The sequence below is a fragment of the Pipra filicauda genome, unplaced genomic scaffold (assembly GCF_003945595.2).
Source record: "Pipra filicauda isolate LSUMZ 115617 unplaced genomic scaffold, ASM394559v2 scaffold386_size940508_pilon, whole genome shotgun sequence".
NCBI lineage: Eukaryota > Metazoa > Chordata > Aves > Passeriformes > Pipridae > Pipra > Pipra filicauda.
In genome coordinates, this window is record NW_024104516.1 from 637,398 (window position 1) to 661,606 (window position 24,209).

The following is a 24,209-nucleotide window of genomic DNA, read 5'->3' on the forward strand; positions in this document are numbered from 1 at the left end:
CAGAATGTCATTGTTTTCATAGAATGGCTTGGGTTGGAACTGACCTTAAAGATCATCTAGTTCCAACACATCTGCCATGGGCAGGGACCCTTCCACTAGACCAAGTCGCTCAAAGCCCCATCCAGCCTGACCTTGAACACTTCCAGGGAATGGGCTACCCTCAGCTCCTCTGGGCAACCTGTTCTAGTGCCTCACCACCCTCACAGTGAAGAATTTCTTCCTAATATCTGACTTAAACCTGCCCTTTTTCAGCTTGAAAAAATTCCCCTTTGTCCTATCACTATATCCTCTTGTAAAAAGTCCCTCTCCATCTTTCTTGTAGGCTCCCTTCAGGTACTGAAAGGCCACAATAAGTTCTTCCTGAAGCCTTCTCTTCTCCAGGCTGCATAACTGCAATTCTCTCAGCCTTTTCTCATAGGAGAGGTGCTCCAGCTCTCTGGTCATCTTTGTGACCCTCCTCTGGACATCCAACAGGTTGTCATCCTTCTTATGTTGGGGGCTCCAGAGCTGGACACAGCCCTCCCAGCTGGATCTCACCAAAGCAAAGTAGGCCAACTTACTGGCCACACTTCTTTTCATGCAACCCAGGATCTGGTTGGCTTTCTGGGCTGCAAGTGCAGGTTGCTGGGTCATATTTCTCATCAACCAACATCCCCAAGTTCTTCTTGGCATGGGTGCTTTCAATCCATTCTCTGCCCAGCCTGTATCTGTGCTTGGGATTACTCCAACCCACGTGCAGGACATTGCACTTGGACTTGTTGAACTTCATGAGGTTTGCAGGGGCACACTTCTCAAGCCTGTCCATGTCCCTCTGGATGGCATCCCTTACCTCCAGCCTGTTGACTGCACCACACAGCTTGGTGTTGTCAGCAAACTTGTTGAGGGTGCTCTCGATCCCACTGTTCCTGTTGCTGACAAAGATGTTAAACAGAATGTGGGCAGTTAATTTTCTTTTTTTTTTTTTTTTTAAGTAATCCAGAGCTCCTCTACTTGACAAAGCTTCTCTGCACCTAAATTAATTTTTCTTTGAAATCTGGGTGGCAGAGTTCTTTAGCTTGAAGTTTTCCCTGTTGAGCCAGACGTGAAGTTAAGCTGCATCTGAGTAATTTCAACAATTCCCCACAATAGAGGTTTCTTTCTTTTTCTGGATTGCATCTGAAATTTCTGTCTCTGAAGAGTTTATTCAGAATTTCCTTCTGATGGTATAGTATAGCTTTGTTAACTTTATTCAATTTTCTGAATTTATATATGAGTAGTCACATTTCAACCCTTCAACAGTGCACCAGAAAGAGGAGATTTCACACGATCTTATTCTCTGCCTTATTCAGTGGAATCATGAAGTTCTTGTCATCTAATTATTGCAAGGAACATTTAATGGAATATGTGTTATAATTATGAATTTGACCAGGACACATTAAGGAAAAATCTTAGTGTTTCATCAAGTGAATGGATTATACTTCAGAAGATGTGTGAGGTGATTTTCAGAAGTAATTCACAGAAGTGAAGAGTTCAGCCTTGATTTATGAAATGCACAAAGCACATTATAAAGCAAATCTGAAGGGCAGTATCCTAAAGTGATGAGGACATCTGGGAGAGGTTCAGCAGTGAAAGAAGTGGTGCAATAAATCACAAATGGGGTGATCTTTGGTCAAAGATGTGTTTAGTGGGAAGGCTATGAAATTTGCATTTGATTCCAGTTCAGGTTGAAGTAGCTCAGTGGCAAACCTCGAATCACAGGCATACTTCTTTGATCATCTTTTGCAATGTGGTCATTCTTTTCACTCTGCCACACAGTGAATACCCCCAAAAGAGTTTTTTTGGTGGGGAAAGCAGAGGTGTGAATACATCTGCACTTGCAGTGTTGAAGGTCCAGATTATTTTAACACAGTGATCAGACTCCATGTGAACATCCTTTGAATCTCAGAAACAGAAGTAGACTGCAACAGTTTATAATGAATTTTTTTTAATTGGTGTAACTATATTATTTGGTGAAAAGTATATTTTACAAAGAATACATGTAAGTAAATAAGCAAATTTACTCAGGATTTTAGTGAAGTTTTTTATGCTGAAACAATCTGAAGCTTCTCTTCCTCAAAAGAATTGTAGGTTAGGAGCTACAGAGATGACAGAAAATACTTTCAAAGAAGATATTTTGTGCTTTTGCATAATCCACTTAAACAATATGTAGTATGTCCATTTTCCTCTGATTGCTTAAAACCCACTCTAGAAACGTGAGTGTGTGCATGTACCTGATTGGGAATGAGACGTTTCTCAGTGTTTCATCTCCCTGAGCTTCTGCTATGAAGAAGTGGGTGAACAGAACACATTCAAAATACATTTAACTTGAAGACACAGTCAGCTGTGTGTGACATTGTCTCTGATGGCACTCTGGCTAGAGAAGAGTTTTGTTGTCTGCAGTGGAAAAGACAATGATGAGAAATGCGACTTTGCACACTAGGGATAAAAAAAAAACAAACCACAAACCAAACCAAACAGATGAGGTAATGTTTTGAAAGAATTTGAAAAACAAAGGGACATGGGGAAACAGGAAGCTTTAATAGCATATTATTTCTGACATTGTTATCTTTTTCTGTGTTCACTTTCACCCACACAACAGATCGTTTCTTAATTTTTCCATATGTTTCCCTTCGTATTTTTCATTAATTGGCCATTTTTATAATTAACTGTATATTTCTAAATTTGCTCCTCTACTGAAAAATTTTGGTTGATTGCTCTCTGTATCCTTCCTCCCTTTTGTTTAGCTTATTTAATCATTATTATCTTTCCCCCTCAAAACCTATTCCCCATTTTTTTTTCTGAAGCAACATTTCTCAAGTTGCCATTTCTCATTGAACTTTAGCAGCATCCTTGCAACTGCAATCCCTATGGCTGTTGTTCATTTGCAGCCTTTTTTTTTCCTTCCTGGGAACACAGAGGTGACTAATTTCAGCAGTTAAACTTTCAAAAAAAGTTTCTAAGCCAGCACATGTGGAAGTGTGATCCTCCTGTCAACGCTACAAGTAGCTGTGTTTTTGAATGGACTTTTATATGGTACATGCAAGTGTGAGTGCAGGAGGAGGTTTTATTGCTTTGTGCAGAACATGTGTCTCATCAGGAAGTCCATATCAGTAACCTAACAGTGCCAATGGTAGTTTCTGTTCACCTGCTGCTAATCCACTCATGTAGGCTAAGTCTCCGTTCTAGTTAGGTTGATGATTTGGTGAGCCCTTCCATGATTGCCAGGGAAAGGGAGGAAAGACCTCAGAGAGGCTTTATGTGTAGTTTTCCTGTGAAAGCAAATTTATATGGAACCTGTCTTCTTTTGTATTTGTTTGTATATTTCTGCTTTCAGTGGATTTTTAATCTGCAGTGTCATTTTTTGCCAAAAATTGTCTAAACTCAGTGTTCCTTCTTTCCTGTGTTTGCTTTCATTTCTGTTTAAAAAATACTGGAGAAAGGGAGAAAGGGGTTGAGAATAGAGGAGTCTAAAAGCTTTTGGATGAAAGCAAACATAAAATATTCACTTATTTAAAAGAATCATAAAGATCATAATCTGTGACACTGTAAAATTGGGGCTTTATACGAGCTTTCTTCTGATTTAGTCACTTGTAAGAGGAACCAGATTTGCTTAGGGTTTTTGTTTGGGGGAAGTGGTTTTTATTTTCAGAAAAAACAAAGCCCTCAAGGCTTCTAATTATGGAGAGAAGGAAAGGCATTATGTACCATTTCTTGTTGATGTCATAGGTGGAATGACAGGTCTCAGATTTGGGATAGCTTGGTTAATTTCAGACTATTGAATCACCACTCAGTCACTTAGTGGCAGCACTGGTCTGCCATGAAATAAAAACATAGGGTGGTCTTCACAAAGCAAGATGTAGTAACAGCCTCTGAGAAAGGTGCTTTCTTCTTTGTAGCAAAGAATGTGTTACATGTGTCAGATTTCAACACTGGGAAAATAATTGGTTAAGGTGTGTATTTCTTGGGTTTCAGCTGTAAAAGTGTTCATGAGAAGCCACCACTTGTAAGAGAAAAAGATACATGAACACAGCCACCTGTGCCACTATTAAATTACCTTTCTTTTGCTTTTCAGGTTGAAATAGGCCTATTTTTAAGGCTCTCATGACAGGAATTTCTTTGGAGACCAAGATGTTTAACCACACATACACTTAGTAGCTGCATAGCTTCTCAAATAGCTCATCTTAACTCCTTGGGAACTTTAGCTGGTGGCTCTTGTATCAGGTCCAGCTATGAGGGAGTGTTGCTATTTCATTTCGGAATTGTGTGTGCAGTGCTTTTGAAAGAGCATTATTTTGTGGCAGAAGTTACAGGTTTTCATGTAATAAAACAACAATGACAGTGCTGTGTATTTATACAGCCCTTTCCTAACAGAAGACTTCTGATGTCAAGAAGGGCATGATCATTTTATTGTATGCTGGGCTTTATCTTCATAGCCTGTCCTTGTCAGAGGATAAATGATCTAGGAATGATCATCTCGTGCTTGAAAGGTCAGAACTCCAACAAATGGATGAGGTCATGATCCTTAGTGTTGTCTCATTCATCGCCCTCAATGAAATTATGGGAAGAAGTTTTCTGACCAAAGTGGGTTGCACCATTGCCTCAACTTACTGCAGGTCTTGTCTTGAATCAAATTGCTGAATATCTCCAGACCTTCTTGACCAAGTTTCATGGTCCTTTTGAAATTTGATGTTCCAAGGGCCAGGGGGTTAATTGCTGGAGTTAACTCTTCTAAAGGTGCCTGGGCAGAGACAGTCTTTAGCAAGCAGAAATTGTTCTTCTCAATGCAAGTAGAGAAAACAAACTTATCTGCAAATACTTACAGTTACAAAAGGAAACCCCCTTACTCAGAAGTGCTTTTCTGGCTCTTTGTGTGAGCACATGTTTAAGGCATCTGTGTGCAGTGATTTGCCAGTAGTCTTTTAGCCACAGTACGTTCTGTTAGGAAAGTCTCTGAGAGATATAAAATTTTTTGTATTTTCAAAACAATTAATCAGAACACGAAGAGGTTTTTATTACTTCTATGCTACTTTTATTGGGATTGGAGATGTGAGGAGAGGCTGGCAAACACTAGGCAGACAGATCTAAGAAACGGTAAACTGTGTTTTTGCAATCAATAAAAGTTGTTTTAAAAATTTCATCCTTCAGTTCCCTGCTTGTTTCTAGCTACTAAATCCCATGAAAAAGACATATCTTATCCTCTGCTCCACCAGTTCAGATGTTCAGAGCCCTTGCTAAATTAACAGACTGGTTATTGAGAAAAATAAAATTACATTTCCGGATTGGATTTATGATTCTTATGCAAATGTAACTGCCACATTCTGTGCAAAAAACACATTTACACATTTAAAAGCCTGAAAATAGCAATAATCCTGTTCAGGAGCAACTCTAGTTAATACTTTCCTATATAGATTTGACTATTCATTAATAACTTCTGGATTGTTATTAGGATTGTTTTATTATAACATGTAATTTGCTTGAACTGACTACATCTTTCTCAAAATGGTTTTAATTACAGAAATAAATGACAAAGTTTAGTGGAGATGCTTATACAACAGTGCAGTTATTTTCTGTATGCCAACTGGAAACTCATCTTTAACAGATGGAATTCACCAGTCTGCAAAGAATGAATATAAGGCCTTAAAGCTTTACTTAATCTGTCTGAGAAAATATGAGCATGGTGTCATACATGCTATTTCTTCTAAGCTTCTGTACTATTAATCAATTATCTGTTACAGCTGCAGAAAAAAATCCAAAGAGTTGTTCATTTTACTGAGGATGTATTTGGCTATTAGGATCAATTTTATATGTCAACAAGATGTACCATTGTGGGTTAGAATAAAGGTATGACTCCAAATATTTCCTTTTCTCTATGGGGACTGATACATTTATCTTTCTTCCTTCTAGTGGTGTGGGCAGTACTGTTGCAGATTCTTGATCCTCTCTTTTTTTGTTAGCATTCTGCCTGACTCTGTTCCTGTAGCTCTTGTTTTCTTTATAAATCAGTAGGTAAGACCTTCTTCCAAATTCTGGCTGTAGATAGCCATAAGATGAAGGAAGGAGTTAAGATGCAACCTACCAGGAATAGAAAACCAGTATTTTGTTCCTAGTTGATGAGCTGGTTGATTGCAAGTCTTGCCTTTTCTTTTGAGACTCACTAATGAACAGCAGTAAAAAAGTAGTCCAGGAGTAGCTCAAAAAGCAGAGGTGCACTGATTAGGCGTGACAAAAAGAAAGCAGGCATTGCCAGTATGGAGAAAATAAGGGTGTTGGGCTGAATGACCCTGTGGACTGTGGTAGGAGCAGAGAGATGAATTCATTTGTATCAAGTGCAAAATTTCATACTTCAGAATAACAAGACATTGAGCTACAAGTTAATTGTTCATCAGTTAGAAAGGAAAGAGAAAAAGCTAAATGACAACAGAATGAATAAGCCGGATTGTTGTGGCTCTGGAAAAGGGAATTGTACTGCTGACCCCTATCAAGGGAGGGAAAACTGACAAAGATCCTGTCCTAAAAGGTAAAAAAAAATAAAGGGTATTGCTCCACCAACCAGTTACCCCAGCTTTATGTGGCACTTGCAGCATACCAGTACTCTGCATCCACAGGAAATGTGTGTCTTTATCCCAGCGTACTTCAAAACCACACAACATTAAAGTGTAAGAACAACTGAGACTTCACATCCTTGCTCACCTGATGTGATCCCATTCACATTTCTGTCTTCTACAAGAACACGGCTTGTTTTAACACAGCAAAACCTAGAGTACTTCATCCAGCTCTGATGTCCCCAGTTGGCGGGAGTCCAGAGGAGGCCACCAAGTTGATTAGAGGGATGGAACAACTCTCCTATGAGGGAAGACTGAGAGAATTGGTTTTTTCTAGGTTTCAGCCTAGAAAAGCAATGGCTTTGGGGTGACCTAACTGTGACTTTCCATTACCTGAAAGGAGCCTACGAGATGGAGAGGGACTTTTTACAAGAGTATGTAGTGACAGAACAAGGGACAATGTGTTCAAGATGAAAGAAGGTAGGTTTAGATTAGGTATTAGGAAGAGATTCTTTACTGTGAGGATGGTGAAGCACTGGAACAGGTTGCCCAGAGAAGTTGTGGATGCCCCAATACTGGAAGTGTTCAAGACCAGGCTGGCTGGAGCTCTGAAAATCCTGGTCTAGGGAAGGTGTCCTTGTCCATGGCAGGGGGGTTGGAACTAGATGATTTTAAGGTTGCTTCCATCCCAGACCATTTTATAAAAACAATGACTAGAAATGAAAATAAATTAATCAGTGAGGGGAGATGACTATTTATGCCAAAGTATTGAAATGATGTGAGATGAAACAGGGATAAACTGGTCACAGATAAACTTAGGTTGGGAACAATAAGAGGATATTGAGAGTGGTGTTCCAGTAGGAACAGTCAGGATGCATGGTGTCAAACAGTCAAAAGTGTGAGTGTTTGGTAAAAAGGTCCTGTGCTGGTTATGATATGGATCTAGCCCTGATGAACCAGAAGACTTCTCCAGCTCTGCCTCTCTGGGGGCCTGAGGAGGCCTCTGGTCTAACCTCTTGTGCTCAGAGGGAATGGTCCTAGTGAGAGATGGGCCCAAACAAGAATGACCTGGCATGGCATCTGGCAAAAATAGCTAAGGAAGATTTTATAAAGAAAGAAATGTTAGGCCAGTAAGCGGGACCCAGAGATTTTTTTCCAATTTTTTTTTTTTCCTATTGGCATTTAGACTTTGAAGGGCTGTTTGAGCCTTTTCTGGATTTTGGACACCAGAAACCTCTCAGTCATGTGTGCCTTTGAGACCCCATGCTCCTCAGAGCTGATGCTGTGTTTATACTTTGCACTAATTAAACATTTAGAAACAATTTCATAAATAAAATAAATTGGATCACCAGTCATGAACTCCAAGATAAAATAAGTTGAATGTGAAAATTATGTCAATTAGAAGTGCAGTGACTTTTGACTTTTTATTATTACAAGCATTTGCATCTGTATCTGTATTTTTTTTTAAATCTACTTCTATCCTTCCCAGTCTTGTTCATTTGATGATTTATGCATTTGATACAACAATATTATGTTAAATATTGAAAAGTTTGTGATTTAAACCTGACTGTGATTTCAGTTGTAAATGTTTCTTATGGACCTAAAGGCTTAAATTTAACATTAGACTGATTTTATTTATTTTTATTGTTTTGATGTTGTAGCAAGACCAAGCAAGGATATACTTAGTTCATTAACAATAAATGAGGAAATAGCACAGCTATGCTGTCAAGGAAATGAAAGAGCATAGAAAATACATTCAGGACTATTTAATTAATGGTTTTACTCTGCATTGTCCTACTTTTTATTTTGTAGTCTTTTTTAAAGCACAGAAAACATTTTTGATAGACAAAGAATAATTATCCTGGTTGCTTTCAATTAAATAAATATACACGTCTAGAATGCCAAATAAAATTCAATTATATTGTTTGAAAAATAAAAATAGGGGGAGAGAGGTCTGAGCAGATGACTGTCTGTTTCTGTAATCCATGAATATATGAATATTGTGATGGACAGTATGTTCCTGCTTCTTTATTGTTAGAGTTTAGGTGCTAAATACACTTATACAGTGGCATAAAGAAGGGCACTCCAATGGCACCAGGGAGCACCTGGCTTTGCTGCCCGAGGATGCTGCTGGTCCAGCATAGCTGTGCTAAGACTTCTTCACAAAGCTTCGGTGGAGAAACCTAAACCTGCTGGGGAGCCCTGAGGGACAATAACATAATCCTTGCCTTCCTTTCTTTGAACAAAAAAACCCTCCTGTGGCCATGGAGTTCTCCCTAGCCCAGAAGGAGGTGCTACCTCCAGCAGCCAGAGCTGACTGACCTCTGAGGCTTAGCTGGGGCAAAGCAGCTGTGAATTTTACTGCAAAGAAAAGAAGGAATACCAGATTTGCATTTTGCTTGTTTTGATTCCACTACTTAAAACTAATCTCAGGGAGGTTTTTTATTTTCTTGAAAGCTGCTTTGTACTGACTAGCCCTTGGTATTTGTCAAATTCTTTGTTTTCTCTGCATATTCCCTGCTGGCCTGCTCAGAAGCTCGTTAAATTATGAGGATTATTCAGAGCTGCACTGGATAATAAAATGGTCTATTGATTAGTAGACTTCTAATTACTTGTCTCTTAGCATGAAAGAGAAGTAAGAAGATTTGATAGTAAACAAAGCAGAAAACAAATAGGGTGTTTCCAACACATAGGGGTGTACACGCTCGTGTGTGGCCTTGTACATGAATATTGTAATTTCCAGTTTATCATCATGAGCTTATTTGACTGCTTACAGAACTGTGACCTGCACAAGCTAACTGTTTGACAGATAATCAACCAAAAACTATAACTCCTTAATTTTTTTTTTCTGCAGTACCCCGTGTATGCACTGGAAGAATAACATCATGATGAGCAATATGTTTTTGATTTTTCATTTCTTGTCATAATAACATGAAAGTTATGGCTAATTTGCGTTTTAACTAGGTATGTAGTGATAGAAATGAATATAAATGTGTGTCAGAGTTTTCTTTGAATGGCGAACACCAGTAGTTAGTGAAACCTTTCTGCCTTCATCACATGCCTCCATACTGGTTCAACATTTCAAATCACCTCTGATCTTCTATAGAAATAATGCATATTCCACCTTCAAAACAGTTTCTCTAAAAGCACACATTTTAAAGCTGCATGTGGAATTTTTAAGGATGCAGATCTACGAGGCTTGTCTAGGAGTAGAGTAGAGCTGACAGCCTCTCCTCCTTCCATAGCACTGAATGGTGGGGTGATGGCAACACTGCTCGCAAGAGGACTTCTCACTTGTGCTAATAGGTGATTGTGGTTCCCTGAGAGGTATGAAAGCAGGGGACAGACTATGGGATGTTTTGAAAAGTAAGGATTAAAATCTTGGCAGAATTACTGTTGATTTCCGAAGGACTAGGGTTTTTCACCAGCCCTTTAATGCCTCTTCCATGATCCACAAATCTCCTTCTGTGGATTTCTGTGGGCTCTGTATGCCCAACTTGTGGGGTTTTTTTCCTAATCTCTTTCTTTAATGCTATTAACTTCAAACGAAAAAAACAACTAATACCTCCCCCCTCCAAGCTCTGTATAGTTCTTGCCTTTGGCAAAGTGGCTGAACCAAAGCAGTAATTTAATTAAAGTGTGAAAATAATAATTCTTGTGAAGTGTTAAATTCTGGTTTTGTTGAGGATTTTTTTTTTTTTTGTTGTTAAACCTGTCCAAGTATCAAGGGCTCAGTTTCATGTTGTTATGCCCTTTTAAAGAATATGAGTTTCTCATTCAGAAATTAAGTAGTTCCCTTTGCTTTTAGTTCTGTCTGTGGATTGATATTACTGTGGTGTAGTTTTCATGGCTCTTCTAGTTTGTTTGGTTTTCCTCCCTGATAAAAACCCTTTCTTTTTAAACCTGGCTGCTGAGAGAGAGGAAGGTGAGCAGCCCTGTGCTTTATAGATGTAAGCACTCTTGTCAGCCCATCAGTCTCCTCATTTCCCATCACCTGGAGGTTGATGTCAGAGCACGATATTCTCTGCTAAATGTGAATTTCTTCATTAGTTTTGCAGTCTTCCTCTAGGCCTGTAATTTAGAGTCCCCCTGATAACCAGCACACAACTGCACCCATTAATTAGCTCTTCATTTGAAGGTTTCTTTCTTGCTGTTTCTATCCTTGTCAGCTTACAGCAGGCTCAGCTGCCTTCAGCTACTGCTTGAATCCGTTATCCACGTCAGTCACCCTTCCTGTAAAAACCCAACGCACATGCTCAAGGAAGCCCTGAGCATCACTGTGACCACAGGAAAGCCACCCTCTTTACTGTGCTGGGTGAACAGCCAACATCACATTGTGTGTGCTTTTGTGGGTGTCTGTGTAGTTAGTCAATAGCTGCTTTATTTTTCCATGGAGCACACAAAAGAGACACGGCCCAGGCTCTGCTGTTTACCTGATGTAACAGTCAAAACAGTCTTCTGAATAGAGAGCCAGCAGTAGGCACCCAATCTCTGCAGGCTTCTCCACATTAGGGGGTAATGGAAGCGTTTACTAACAGCCAAAGAAATTATTTATTAGGATATGAAACCTTTAATTTAGAAGGAGGGTTTCGCATTCTCTTTTTTTTTCCCTTACACTCCCACTCTGCAAAACGTAACAAGGCCAAAATGTAATGCATTTGTACATCTATTTCTAAGCTATGTGGGTGTCTCTGAAAAGGTATGATTTTGAAGTAGAACAAACAATATATTCGTAGCAATCTTCTTTGAACCAACAAGGTTTTAGAAACTCAAAGATCCAGATCAATCAAACCCAGTATATTACATTCTCCGCTCTGTTAGTTTTAGATTTAAACTGTTTTATAGATGTTGAAATTGCAATAAGGATTCCCCAGCTGCTAAAAATGGCTCTGATAGAGTAGGGCAAAGTCACACCTGGAGAAAATACACTGGAAACCGATACTTCATCTTTCTTTTTGCTCCCCTAACTACCCGGCACAACAGGTTTCTGTCTTATAGTATGGATTTCATCATCCTGTACACATTTTGGTGTAGGCAGTTGCCCCCGTTATCCTTACCAGAGGCTGACCCTGCCAAAGGTGATGAGAGAATTACTTTGAATCTAAAAAAATTTGTGAAATACACAATCATATTGAAACATCAAATGCTGACAAAAGTCTGAAATGGTATAAATAGATTTATTATTTACAGAATATCCTCAACTGCAGTTGCTCCCAGCTTATTCATTTGTGTGCACACAGATGGGCCTTATGTACCCGGGAGGAAAGAACACAAAGACTTTCATTTTTATTTTTTTTTTCTTGTTCATATTTGGGGGAAGAAAACGTGACCTCTGACATGCTCTCTCAGAACAGGGCAAAAGGCAGATGTGGGCCTTTCTCTCCTGATACTCCCCCCCCGGACCTGTTTTCACTTTTACAACTTCTTGTGCTTCTCCTGGAAAACATACCTTGATGGTGTGCTGCTTCAGGTATGGGAGTTCTTTCTCCCCTCTCCTCTGGATCCTGTTGCTTGTTTGCAGGAGGAGAAAAACCTTTAGGTAATTTAGAAGTCTTCTCTCAGCCATGCCAAGCTCGACCCTGTTCCCCAGGCCCATCTGAATGCCCAGGGGGCTCATCAACACTGCTGAGCCTCTGGAGATAGTTCAGGTTCCCTAATAAACCCCCTGTGCCTGAACTGACACTCACTGAAGTGAGAATAACACCTCTAAAATCACTCGTTGTTGGTTTAAAATAACAAATCAGAGACCCGATCCATTGTTACTCTGCATTCTCTTTGCCCCCGTACAAAAGAAGCAGAGGGGTCCCATGTGAATCACCTGTGAGGATTTAGGGCTAGTTTATTTAGGACTTTGTGACCTGTACAGAGGTGCACTTGGTGCAGAAATCAAGGCACATAATCCCTTTAGAAGTCTTTTAGACAGTGGACAGTCAGGTGCAAGTTAAGAGAGCCTCAGTACTTCCTAAAGACACAGGGGGGCAAAACCCCTTTTCCCAGCCAGCACAGTATAGCAAAGGTGAATACATTCTAGTATCATTTGTGTAGACAAAATGGACCCTTGTGAATAATTAGACATTGTAATTCTGGATTATTTTTAGTTAGAAAAGCGTGGGCATCATATGTCCAAAATTTCAGAATGCTGCTCTGAGTTTGTCTTATGTTTGATTATTTTTTTCCCACAGAAGGGTGGGAAACACTATTTCTATGTGTCTCCTTTTGTAGATAGGATCAGTCTAGAGGGAAAATTTCTTTCTTCAGCTTTAAACATGCTTCCGTCAATGTTTAATTTTGCCATTTTAAAATTGCTAAGGTTTGCAGCTGTCCACTTTTAATTATCCTTGAAAAGATTTCTATACAGGTAGCTAACTTCTTTTCCCTTCCTAAATCTGTATCTATGTCTCTTCCCATGTAACTTGTCCCCTCCACTCTAGAAAAGGCAATGAGTACCTATATTAAAGCAGATAGGTGTGAGCAATCAGGTAGTGTTAATATTTGCATGGGTAAGAAACAATTTATGGAGCCAATTGAGACAAAATAAAGGTGCTCTATATAATTAGTATAATAGCTGCATGCCATCATTTTCCCATTGCACTATTATGACTCTGTTGATTAACCAGGTGTAAAAGGATTTGGAAAGACCAGAAAAAAAAGTTAGGACATGGTAAGTAGGAGGTAAGAGGAAGCAGAGAATGGAAATATATATGTGCCCAGCACAACAAGTACATTTAATCTGTTTCTTGACAGTACAGAATTGGGAACTAAAGTCTGAGAGCTTCTGTTAGTTCCAAACAGGTAGGATTGATCTAAATTATGGTTTCTTGAGAGAGTAATTTTTTCCAGTGACAGTTTTTCTGCTTCCATGTGCTTAAAAAAGGAGGAGGATCTTGACCTTTTAAGCAGTGGAAGGCAGTTCTCTTGGAGATTTTCATCACTGTCGAGCTTTTTTCCTGTGATCCATGGGAATGGAGGTACCTGCAAGCTGGCTCGATGGGTGCAGTTTGGCTGACATGATGGGAGAGTTCAGACCTCCGGGAAGGAGATTACAGACTTCCTGCCAGAAGGGGGTAATTTTGTCACAGGTGCAAGTACACTAAGTGTTACAGAGATGACAGAAAGTGTTGACACTGACACTTATTTCCCAGAGTTCAGTAGTTTAGTAGAGTGGAATATTGCAGAAGTCTCCAGGGGAAAAGTGAACATGTCACATTGATGACATTCCAAATACTGCCCCAGTTCTCCCGTGAAAACAGTAAGGCTACCTCCTTCATACCAACTCTCTCTGGATAGGAATGACTTTGTGCATAGGTAATTATGAAATTAAAACTCACTGTAGACAGCAAACTCACATACACCTCAAAGTCGTTAAATACATTTCCAAAGGACAATCCTGGAGGGTTTGCAGGTGACTGGGCATGGGCGGAGGCCCACCTGACCATAAGAGAGATGTGACTCTCAAGTTAAAATGACAATTTAATCCCTAAGGACACATAGGCCTTTATATTTAAAACTCACATAACTTTCATGCTCATTAAGCACATTAGAAGTGGTGGATAATATATAAAATATCTTGTTCTCATCTCAAACAGCTTAACCTGTGCTTGCCCTTAGGTTGAAGTGTAAGAACTGAAGGCTTCTGCCTGTGTCTGAACTGTAGATGCAAATTCTTTTGATAAAATTGTATAAAAAAGAAAAATCAGGGTTTTTTTGCTCTTGAGTAGATCTTTTTCCTAGATAAATTACAATAATTTTATAAAACTGCCTGTTCAGTGCAGTAGCAAGGATTTTAATGATGATATGTCTGCACAGTTCCTGTCTAGTTAATGAAATATGTATTATATTTAGATTTAAATCAAATCTCAAGTCTGGCTTCTTCTGTTCTTGGTTTTGTATGGTGGGTTTTATGTCATTTTTTGTCTGTGTGTTTTTCAAGGATAATGCTGTTTCTGCATTTTAGTAACTATATAGATTTGTCTTTGTGATATTTACTACACTGTCCCTAGCTATGAAATATATGCTATACAACTAATTTCCTATCTGTCACTGCATTGACAAGCAGGTTTTTAAGTGATATTTTGTATAGTTTTGGCAAAATGCATACATTCAGCAAAACTCTCATGTACAGCTTGAGAATGTGTACTCAAGCAAATTCAGGTTTATTGCTTTCTTGCACTTAGTGTTATTTTTTGGTATATTTGGACTTGATTCAACAAAGCACTCAGGAGTTTACTTAAATGCAAAGTTACAAGTACTTAAATGTAAAGGCAGGTACATTTCTAACTGCTTTGCCATACTAAGCTCATAACACTTACAGTGTCTTCACATCCTTTGGGTAAAATTTATCCTAACCACATCGTCTATTGTATTTTCATATACCATAGCACACCACACATGATGCACACATAGAGCTGCATCTCCATGAAAGGCAAAAAACCCCCTGAACTTGGCTAGATGGAGTGTTATTCTCCAGTAGAAGCAATTCCATTGCAAGCTGGTTTTTGCTGGACATCCAGAATCTGTAGGATATACCTTTCTGACCTAGCACAGCTCATAGCAAGCTGTGCTCTACAGCATTTCTCCCAGCACTTCAGGGTAAGGCTTTTCAAACAGCATTCCATCCTCACAAACATCTGCTCAGTATTTGAGAGGAGTCGGGATCTGCCATCCATCTTTATACCATTCCTGTTACTGCTGCATTAGTTAGTCCCCTGGAAAACACCATACAGAACATATGACAGTCCGTTACTGTTAATGGTGCTGGTGTAAAATCACACTTCTAAAAAATACCACCCCAAGCAAAATATTGTGGATAATTTAGCACTGTCTTTCAGGAAAGCGCATGCTGGGGTTTGTGAAAGTTTGTCTTAGTGAATGTGAAAGGACCCCACTGTTTGAACCACTGGAAATGGTACTTACTATTCTCATTTAGATAATTTTCTTAATGAAAATAGGAGTGTTTTTCTTACTTACTTTGCCCCCCAGATGAACACCTTTCATTGAGGACACAGCCCCAACAGGGGTGATTGTCAGGCAAGCCACGGAAATCAATGCTGATGCCAGAAGGGCAGTCAGAGCACAGATGCCAGCCATGAGCATTGCCTTTCCTGTCCTCTCTCCTGGTCCCTGAGATGGGATGTGCAAAAAAGGCTTGGAATTTTGACCGTTGCCCACAAAACAAAACACTGGATAAGCAATCCAGCAATCCAGGCCAATTATGGCCTGATGGTGTCCTCTGCTTGATGGTCCCCTCTTCACAGAGGGGACAGGTGCAGAGTCAAGATACAGGGATTCCTAGGGTGCTCCTTGGAGGGCCAAAAACTGCTCTGGATGGATATCCTGAGAGATTTACAACTCTGAGAGCTATCAAAATATAGTGTTCAGCTCCAGAAGACCTTTTGATTTTGCTGGCCCACACTTAGAAAACAAGTAGAACAAATGAGGAGAGTGCTGTCTGCACCATCCACTGGCACATTGCCTTGCAGTTTTGCAGTTGCAGGGTCAAGAGTCAGATTTCACCACAAGGCAGGTGTAAAAGCCTGAGGGCAATGACTTTCCTCTAATTAGAGCCACCTCATGTGGACAGACATTTAACAGACAGTGACAACACTTCTAACAAGCTATGAAGTGTTTCTTTCAGCATTAACTACCTTAGTTGTGACTTAACTGCAGCCAAATGAATATATGTAGAGAGCACCCGTGTCCACAAAGCAGCCTTGCTTTGTGGCTTTTATATTTCAGTTCATCGGGAAAGGAACACCTGTTACACATGCTTATAATTTAATAACTGAATATTAAAAATCTAGGCACTACTATGAAAATCTACCAAATATACTGAGCCACATACCTTGGGGTTGAACCTGGCTCTGTTTAGAGGAGGGAGATGTTTTTCATACAGAGTAGATCTTATTTCAGTTTATTTTTTCATGATGAAGTGTATGAGGCATTGCATTGTATTAAATTTTCTTTACTGGTATGTGCTTTGGCCATTTGCAGGAAGGTGCATGCAGACACATTGTTTGTCAAATGCTGTTGCAAGTTCAAAATGCCTTTAGAAACAGGTAACACACTGCCACTGAAATGGATGGGTGAGGGTATGGCATGTCAGGGCAGCCCTACCATCTCTGAGCTCCTGTCAGGGCAACTGCAAAGTTAGTTTCACTTGACTTTTTCATCTCTCACTTGTCTTTTTCCTCAGCATAGACATCCATTATTCAAACTGTTTTTGAGGGCTTCTGGAAAAGCCCTACAGGAGAGTTAAGGTGGCAGCTTAGTAACTCGCAACTGTTGGGATTCATGAAAACTGTTAAAGAAAAAAAAAAAGGGGGGGGGGGGGAATTCTCCCTGGGACAAATCAAAGTAAAATGGTGTTGTTTTAAAAGGTGGCTAGACGTTGTGGTTGGATTGTGCGGGGTTTGTTGGCACGATCTGATGAACCTGTTTTCAGCGGTTGCTTGCTCAAGGTTGCTCCGGCACCTGTGCATCGCCGGGCGGCCGATCTGGCTCCGGCCAACGCCAGCAGACGCTCATCACGGGCTTCCATATGGCAGCCCAGACGTGCTGTGCTATCTTCTCACAGCATCTTCCCCGTCGCTTCCCGCGCCGGGCGGGCGCTGGGCGCGTAGCGTAGGGAGTGCACAGGTTGGGGTGGGGCGAAGGGGTGGGGTGGGGGCTCCAAAATGACGGCGCGCCCTCCCGTATCGAGGCGTTTGCGAACTTGCTCGTCGGGGTCTCCCTGGCTTATTACTGGGACTTTTAAAACGTTAAGATAACGCTGCCGAGGTGCCAGGTTGACGTGGCACGCCTGCTTTGCCGGAATGACGGGAGACAAACCATTCCGCACCACCACCACCACCACCCCCCTTCCCGCGCCAGCCCGGCGCGGGGGGATCCGCGGGTGCGGGCAGCGCCCGTTCCGTCCCGCAGGGCGGTGTGCGGGTGCGGTTCCCGGGTGAGGGTTCCCGGGTGAGGGTTCCCGGCGCGGTTCCCGGCTCCCGGTGCGGTTCCCGGGCGGTGGCTCCGGGGGTTTCCGCGCGCGGCCATTGGCTGTGCGGCGGCGCGCGCTGATAGGCCGTGAGGATGCGCAGGCGATTCATCATCGGCGGGTCCCGCGGAGCGCGCCTGTCACCAGTATTGATTTCAGAGGATGGACTAAATTCCCTAGGATTTCCATTAAGAATTAAGCGCGGGAGGGGTTTTTGGGGGAGAGGGGGGGGGGGGGGGAGGAAGAAGGAGAGGAGGGGGAGGAAAAAAAAAAAAAAAGGAAAGAAAAAAAAAAAAAAAAAAAAAAACAACTGTAAGCACGCAGGGTAGCCAGGCAGACATGGATATGAGATGGCACTGTGAAAACTCTCAGGTAGCTTCTTCTCTCACAGCCGATGCAGCGCACAGGCGAAGCACTGCCGCATGCAGGGTTTAAGATACCTTTAGGCTGACAGCAAGGAGGAGAAAGGAAAAAAAAAAAAAAAAGGCATTTATGCCGATTTACTGAAAATGACTTTTTTTTTTTTTAATTAGAATACATCTCCTTGGAGATTGCATGTCATTAATATTAAGATCAAATTTCTGCACGATATATGTTTTAAATCTAGAAAAGCTTTTAAATGTGTTTTTTTTTTTTTTTCTTTTCTGCTCCAAGAAAATAACGCTTTGGTACCCAGAGCATGGATGCTGCTGGTTTTTTTCTCTTCTGCTTTTTTTGAACAATAGAGCCTTTTTTTTTTTAGCATGTTTGCTACAAATTGTTTAAAGGAAAGGAAAATCAAGAAGAATCAAATAAAAGCATGAATAAAACCTGCTTCAAATAATTGCCAGGCTGCTTTCTTTTTTAATAATCTAGCAATTATTTTGGCTTAAATGATGCTTAAACCCTGACCATGCATGCTTTTCATCTTGGCTTAGAATATGTGTGTACGTGTGTGTGTACGTATGTGTGTACTTGTTTTGATTTGATTTTTTTTCAGTGAGCATTTGCACAACAGGAATTTCTGTGAGTTTTATGCATGCTTTGATAAGAAAAATCGCATATAAATGAATGACTGTATCTGATTGACTAATATTTGGTGATATATAATGCAAAGTAGTTTCATTTTTAAATGAGTTCATTCTAATCTTTCGGGGGAGGGTAAATCGCTGCATGTTTATGACAATGAACGTGTTTGTGTATTTTTTAAAGGTTGATTGTTTATTTGCTTGTTTCTAACACGTAAGAGCAAGGGGGGGTCTGTTCATTTATTTATTTATTTATTTATTTATTTATTTATTTGAAAATAACAAAGCTCCAAGGCATCTAATTTAAAAGACCTTTGATTACAAAGCTTTCCATATTACCTGAAAACGAGCAGAAAGGTATGCGTGTTTGTGGGAGCGCTCAGTTCCTCTGGGGAGGTTCATGATCTCTTTAGCTCCTTATTCTCCCCAAGAAGAGTTAAAATGCCGTGGCACTGTCGCGCCTGCACGCACCATGGGAATTCTGCTGGCAACACCAGAGCTGGCATCAGGTGGGACAGGTGTATCATGATAGTAGGCGAAGGCAAAGGTGAGGATGAGGGTTGCCAAAAGAGGTTAAAGGGCTTTTAAAGCAAGGAAGCAGCAGCTTCCATCTTTACATAAACCTCTCATTTCCCCCCATTAGCTAGAAGGGGAAAAGCGTTTTTTGGTACATTACTTTTCTTTCAAATGAATCAGAGGATAATAAAGTGGGGGAGACAGTTGTTCAGTTTTATCCTGGTTTACAGGTTATAACCATTGTGTTGAGAGGAGTTATGGTTTTGCGGGGGCTTTTCCATGATTGTCTAAAGGTTGCCTGCTGAACTGGATCTGAGCTACCTTAATTCTTTTTTTATTTATTGCTGCAGTTGTGGGGCTAAGGATCAAACAGTATCTGTGGTGTACTGGGTATATTGTGTAATGCTATTTGCATTTGTTAGCTGGGCTTCCTCAGAGTTCTGCCATTAAGCCTTTTAGGGGTTGTTTATGTTATGCATTTAAATCACTGAACATGCCGTTCTGTAAGCAGCTCGTCTCTTATTGCTCTGAGCTAATCCATACCTGATTTTGCTCTTCTCATAGCATCTTACCCCAAAAAAAATGTTTTGGGTATCTATTAGAGTTTTCCCATGCCAAATGGTTCTGGCCTGTTGGTATCTTAGGCTACTATTCAAGTTCAGGCTGAAAACTTTGTGAATTGAGTTTACCATTCCCAGCTCTCTTCCTAATAGTCCTCCACATCATCTAGGCTTCATATATAATTTGACACAGCTGACAGCATCCACTTAGAAGGAGCTTAGGGCTGAGTCAGAATGGAAATTGAATTGCATCTCAGCTCCCTAATATTAATGATCCTTCCAGGTCAGCAGAAGAGTAATTGCCAGGGCAGCCTGAGGAATTGTCCATTAAACCTGCCTAGATGGTAGCTCACCTGTGGAGAGATGCATCTAGATAGCATGTACAAAATGAATTCCATTTGCTTAATATAAGGTCTGCTAGAGTTATGAATATCTCAAAAGCCAACATGTGGTCTCAAGTTTAATACCAAGTAATGTTTCTGGTATTTTAAGATTGCTTATAACTAAGGCTTAGCAGAATTGCCTTAGATGCATCCGAAAAAGTAATTCACAGAAAAGTCTGGTTGGTGGTTGTATCCTGAAGGGCAAGCCTGTATTTCTGTAAAGGTATAGTTTGATCTAAAACCTTGTGGCATAGAGCAAGACAAGGAAAGTTCATGTTGTCCATGTTCTTTAGTCCTTGAAGTAGCTGTGCATTTAAAATAACCCATTAATCAGTCAAAGTTTGTATACACAACCTGATTAGGTGGGCAGTTGGACCTTTAAATCCAAAATCAATATTCAACAGGAATTCAGAGGAGACAAACAGCCTAAGGACAGTGTTTAAAAACTCAGCTGTACTTTATGTCTTGGAGTAATGCTGATTTAGCAAGAAAACCCAGTCACAGTGCGAGATTTATTTTTTGACCTTGTGCATTTGAGATGACGTAGAAAGTTAAGATTTGTCAGTATGGCTTTCCTGCCATGAGGAAGAAATGCAGAGGAGGTTCAGCCATCCTGTGTTGCCATTATGGAAGGTAGCCACGTGGAGTACCAGAGAACAGGAGTGCAAAGAAAAGATTAAAATACAGATGTTTCAAAATGAAAATCACATTCTTCTGAAAGTGCTCCTGTGCCAGGTTGATGATTTAAAAAAAGTACCATGATGAGGATCGTTTGAGAAAACAGTCTAACCTGCTGTAGTCCAAATAGAGTATATACTCTAGGATCTGGGACCACTACCTGTTCATCTGTCCTCTCTTTTCGCAGCTGCTGAAAATCACGGTGTTTGGAACAGCCATGTAAACTATAGCAGCTCCACCTCATAAAAGGATTTCCCACTCTGCTGACACCCTTCTGCCTTGGGACCCCCATTGCCACTCCTTAGAGGAGTCGTTTCCTCTCCTTAGAGCTCTTTATGTCTTCACACTTTTAGAGATGGTGTCATGACTTGGTTGGGTTTTGTGTATATACACAAAAGAAAGCCTTTCTGAGCCTTTCAAGATAAATAGTTGAAGAAAACAGCATATTCAATCTTAGCCAAGGAGAAGCTTGACAGTCAGAACTTGTTGGTGAACAGTGAATGATTTTCATAATGTCTTGGTTGACATCTTCAATAGCTTGGAATATTTTATAATTACTTTAGTTGTGTGTATTGCTATAAAGTTTAGTCATTCTATTTGTTTCATGTTACTAATTCTTATGAATTAGCTGTTTTTTTCCAGCAGCTAAGTGATCAGCTTTTCTGCAGCCAACAAAACCCTTGCGATCCCTCTGCAGAAGTACTTGTTGGGACTGTTTCTGTGCAGCCCCCATGCAACAGCTGGTTAGTTTTTGATGGGATACTGCAAAGGAGGTCAAATTATTGTTCTGTGCCCATACATCCAGATTGCTACTAGCCTTTTCTCCTCTAATAATGCATTTGACTGTGTTACTAGGGAATGGTAATTCTAGAGAATGCACTTCTCTACTAGAGAAAATTGCATTTCTTGGCCACAATAATGTTAGAGTCTTGTTCACTGGTTTCTCTAAATTGGCTGTGGTATGGCTGCAAACCAATAAAAATGAATGACATGAAGTAGAGACGTAAATTATTTTCCCTAAGTTTCTGCAAGTTTTCTATTTTTTTTTTCATTTTTTGTAGTTCTGATTTCTTTTATTCCCTTTCCTATCTATTTCAAAACTCCCTTGCTAGTTCACTCTCATTGTGAAGCTATACCACCGTGTATACTGTTGTTTTATTTTTCTATATTGGAGGCTGAGGGAAATACTTACTTTTCTGTGGTGGTGTTTAATGCTGCTCCACCTTAGTCATTCAGGGGTTTTGTTGGACTTTCAAAATTATTCTATGGGGTTATTTGAGCTATTAACCAAATGCATTAAGTTAGTAGAGTTGACGAGCAAGTTCAGTGTCAGAAAAAGGGTAATTAGAGTCTGGAGTTGTGTCTCTGCCCTATGACTGCTACCAAATCTTACCTGTCCCTCAAAGCAGAATGTACACCTGGGGCACGACTGCACTGAAGAGGTGCATGACCATGTTTCATCATGCATGAGCAAAGGACCTTTAAGAAAGGTGGTTCCCAGAGAGTACACAGGAAATGAGCAAATATACATTATTTTTCTAGAGTATGTTGTACAGTAGAAGTTCATACGGCCCTTAGGAGTAAAGCATATTTTTGAGTTCCCCATTGATGTTATAATTACTTAATAATAGGGATATGACTGAACAAAAAGTCAAAATTTTACATATAACGCAGGTATATTCAATACTGGTATTAAGTATCATTAATGCACCAATGTTGGGGAAGCCGAGGAATGAGTACATGGACAAAATACAAACCTTTGCCATGTTTTATAGCAGCGACGAAGGGGTGGGAGATGGCTTAGCCAAAATCACAGCGGGCCCATAAAAATATCCCTTCCGGTAAGATCCCTTGCCAAATGCAAATATGTTCAGTGTGGTTGATGTCAACGTCAACCACCGTAGCCTGGGCAAGCTCACTTCCCCTGGCCCGTGCCAACTTCACGGTGCTTTGCAAAGCCAAGCTAAAAAATGTAGCCTGTGATTTCATAGAGGATGTCCATCTGCACCGAACAGCCTGAGCAGCCCCGGGCCCTCGCCAACAACTGCTTCTGCGGAACTGCCGCGTCCCACGTGAGCATCAGTGACCGATTTCAGCACATGGTGCATCAGTGCCAGAAATAACTCTCCTGTCCTAGGCATTCAGGGCACAATGCTAGGGTACTACATCCTTATTTAAGCTTAGCCCTGAGAAACACAGTTTGCACCCCTTAAATGAGTTTAAACTCAGTCTGGACCAGTGGAATATCTCTGCAGGAGTCTCCTGGTCTGTTCAGCGCATGTTGGATTATGGTTGCCTTGTTCAGTTGTGGTTAGGAAGAGACTTTACAGGAAATCCTTTATGTTACTCCCCTTCCTATTTATTGAATTTATTCTAGCTGGCTAAAAAGGCAGTAAGATGTTTCTGCTAACTCTTGCAGGGTCAGGGTGCATGAAATAGCTAAGAGAGAATCAGCATAATTTCTTTCTTTCTGCCTGTGTCTTAAGTTCTAGATTGCCAGTTGCACCGTTTTTACCTAAAGGCATGAACAAAGACACCACGCTTTTCCGTAAGCTACACTGACAATTGTCATCTTTACCAGCCCTGACTCTTCCCTTTGCAGCTTTACCTGTGGAGCAAATTTCTATTGCTGCATATTTCCCCTGTCTTCAGGGCATATATAGGGAATAACATAAGCAAAGCAATAGCGGAGACATCTGAAAAGGCTGCAAAGGCGACCTTTGCAAAATACTCCTTCAGGGTTACTGGTGAGGACACATGAGGCAGAAAGGATACAGACTGACATTCAAATCTCACTGTTTTTGTGCACCAGACGGTTACAAAGGAAATAATAGCAACTTTTAAGCCCATAGGAATGTATCTGTCACTTTGTCTAATCTTTGCTTTCTGGCAGCCTAAAATAGGCGACTGAGATGGTAACCTAGTCCTGAAAAAGCCTGAGACAATTTTCTTGTGTCCAAACTGTCTGTAATATCTGTTCCTCATTGCTGTATGGGTGACATATCTGAACCAGGAATGGGCAGCATCTTTTATGACAGTGGGAGCATTCTTCCAGTGTGCAGCCACTGAAAGATGAGGAGCTCTGGCAGCTGATCCGTGACCCTTGCTCCTGCCTTGCATTGTGCCAGGACTGACTTGACTGCTCTAGTAGACTTTGTATTATTCTTTTTGTAGCCTGGTATCCAGACGACTTCAAGGATTAAAGTCAGCTTTGCAACTTCAGGTATTGCTGTACTTTGAAATAGGAAAACTGAAAGTAACCTGAGTAAATAATCTAAAAATATAGTGGGAAAGTGACTGATTCCCATTGGAAACCTACCTCAACTGTAATGCATTTCAATTCCAAGAGAAGATTCTCATTTATTTGTGATTAATTAGACAGAACCATCTTGAGATTACTAAATAATGGGATGACTCCGGAACATAACATTATTCCCCTTGAATGAACTATAAGCAGCTTCAGTTGTTTATGAGACTATCAGTGCATGGCATATGCCTGTACTACTGCTGAGTGACAGAGAGCAAAA

At 40.5% G+C, this 24,209-nt stretch overlaps 1 protein-coding gene across 15 annotated transcripts in view; it reads left to right on the forward strand.

Moving 5' to 3' along the window:
* Positions 1 to 24,209, forward strand: part of NRXN1 (neurexin 1) — a 708,974-nt gene that overhangs the window by 637,391 nt on the left and 47,374 nt on the right. The window contains exon 1 of one of the 15 annotated variants that reach the window (XM_027734663.2): positions 17,859 to 17,910. The exons of the other annotated variants lie outside the window; for them this stretch is intronic. Within the exon in view, the coding sequence (XP_027590464.1) occupies positions 17,878 to 17,910 (33 nt within the window). The 5' untranslated portion in view covers positions 17,859 to 17,877. Of the gene's footprint in view, positions 1 to 17,858; positions 17,911 to 24,209 lie in introns of those variants that run through there. 15 annotated transcript variants of the gene reach the window in all.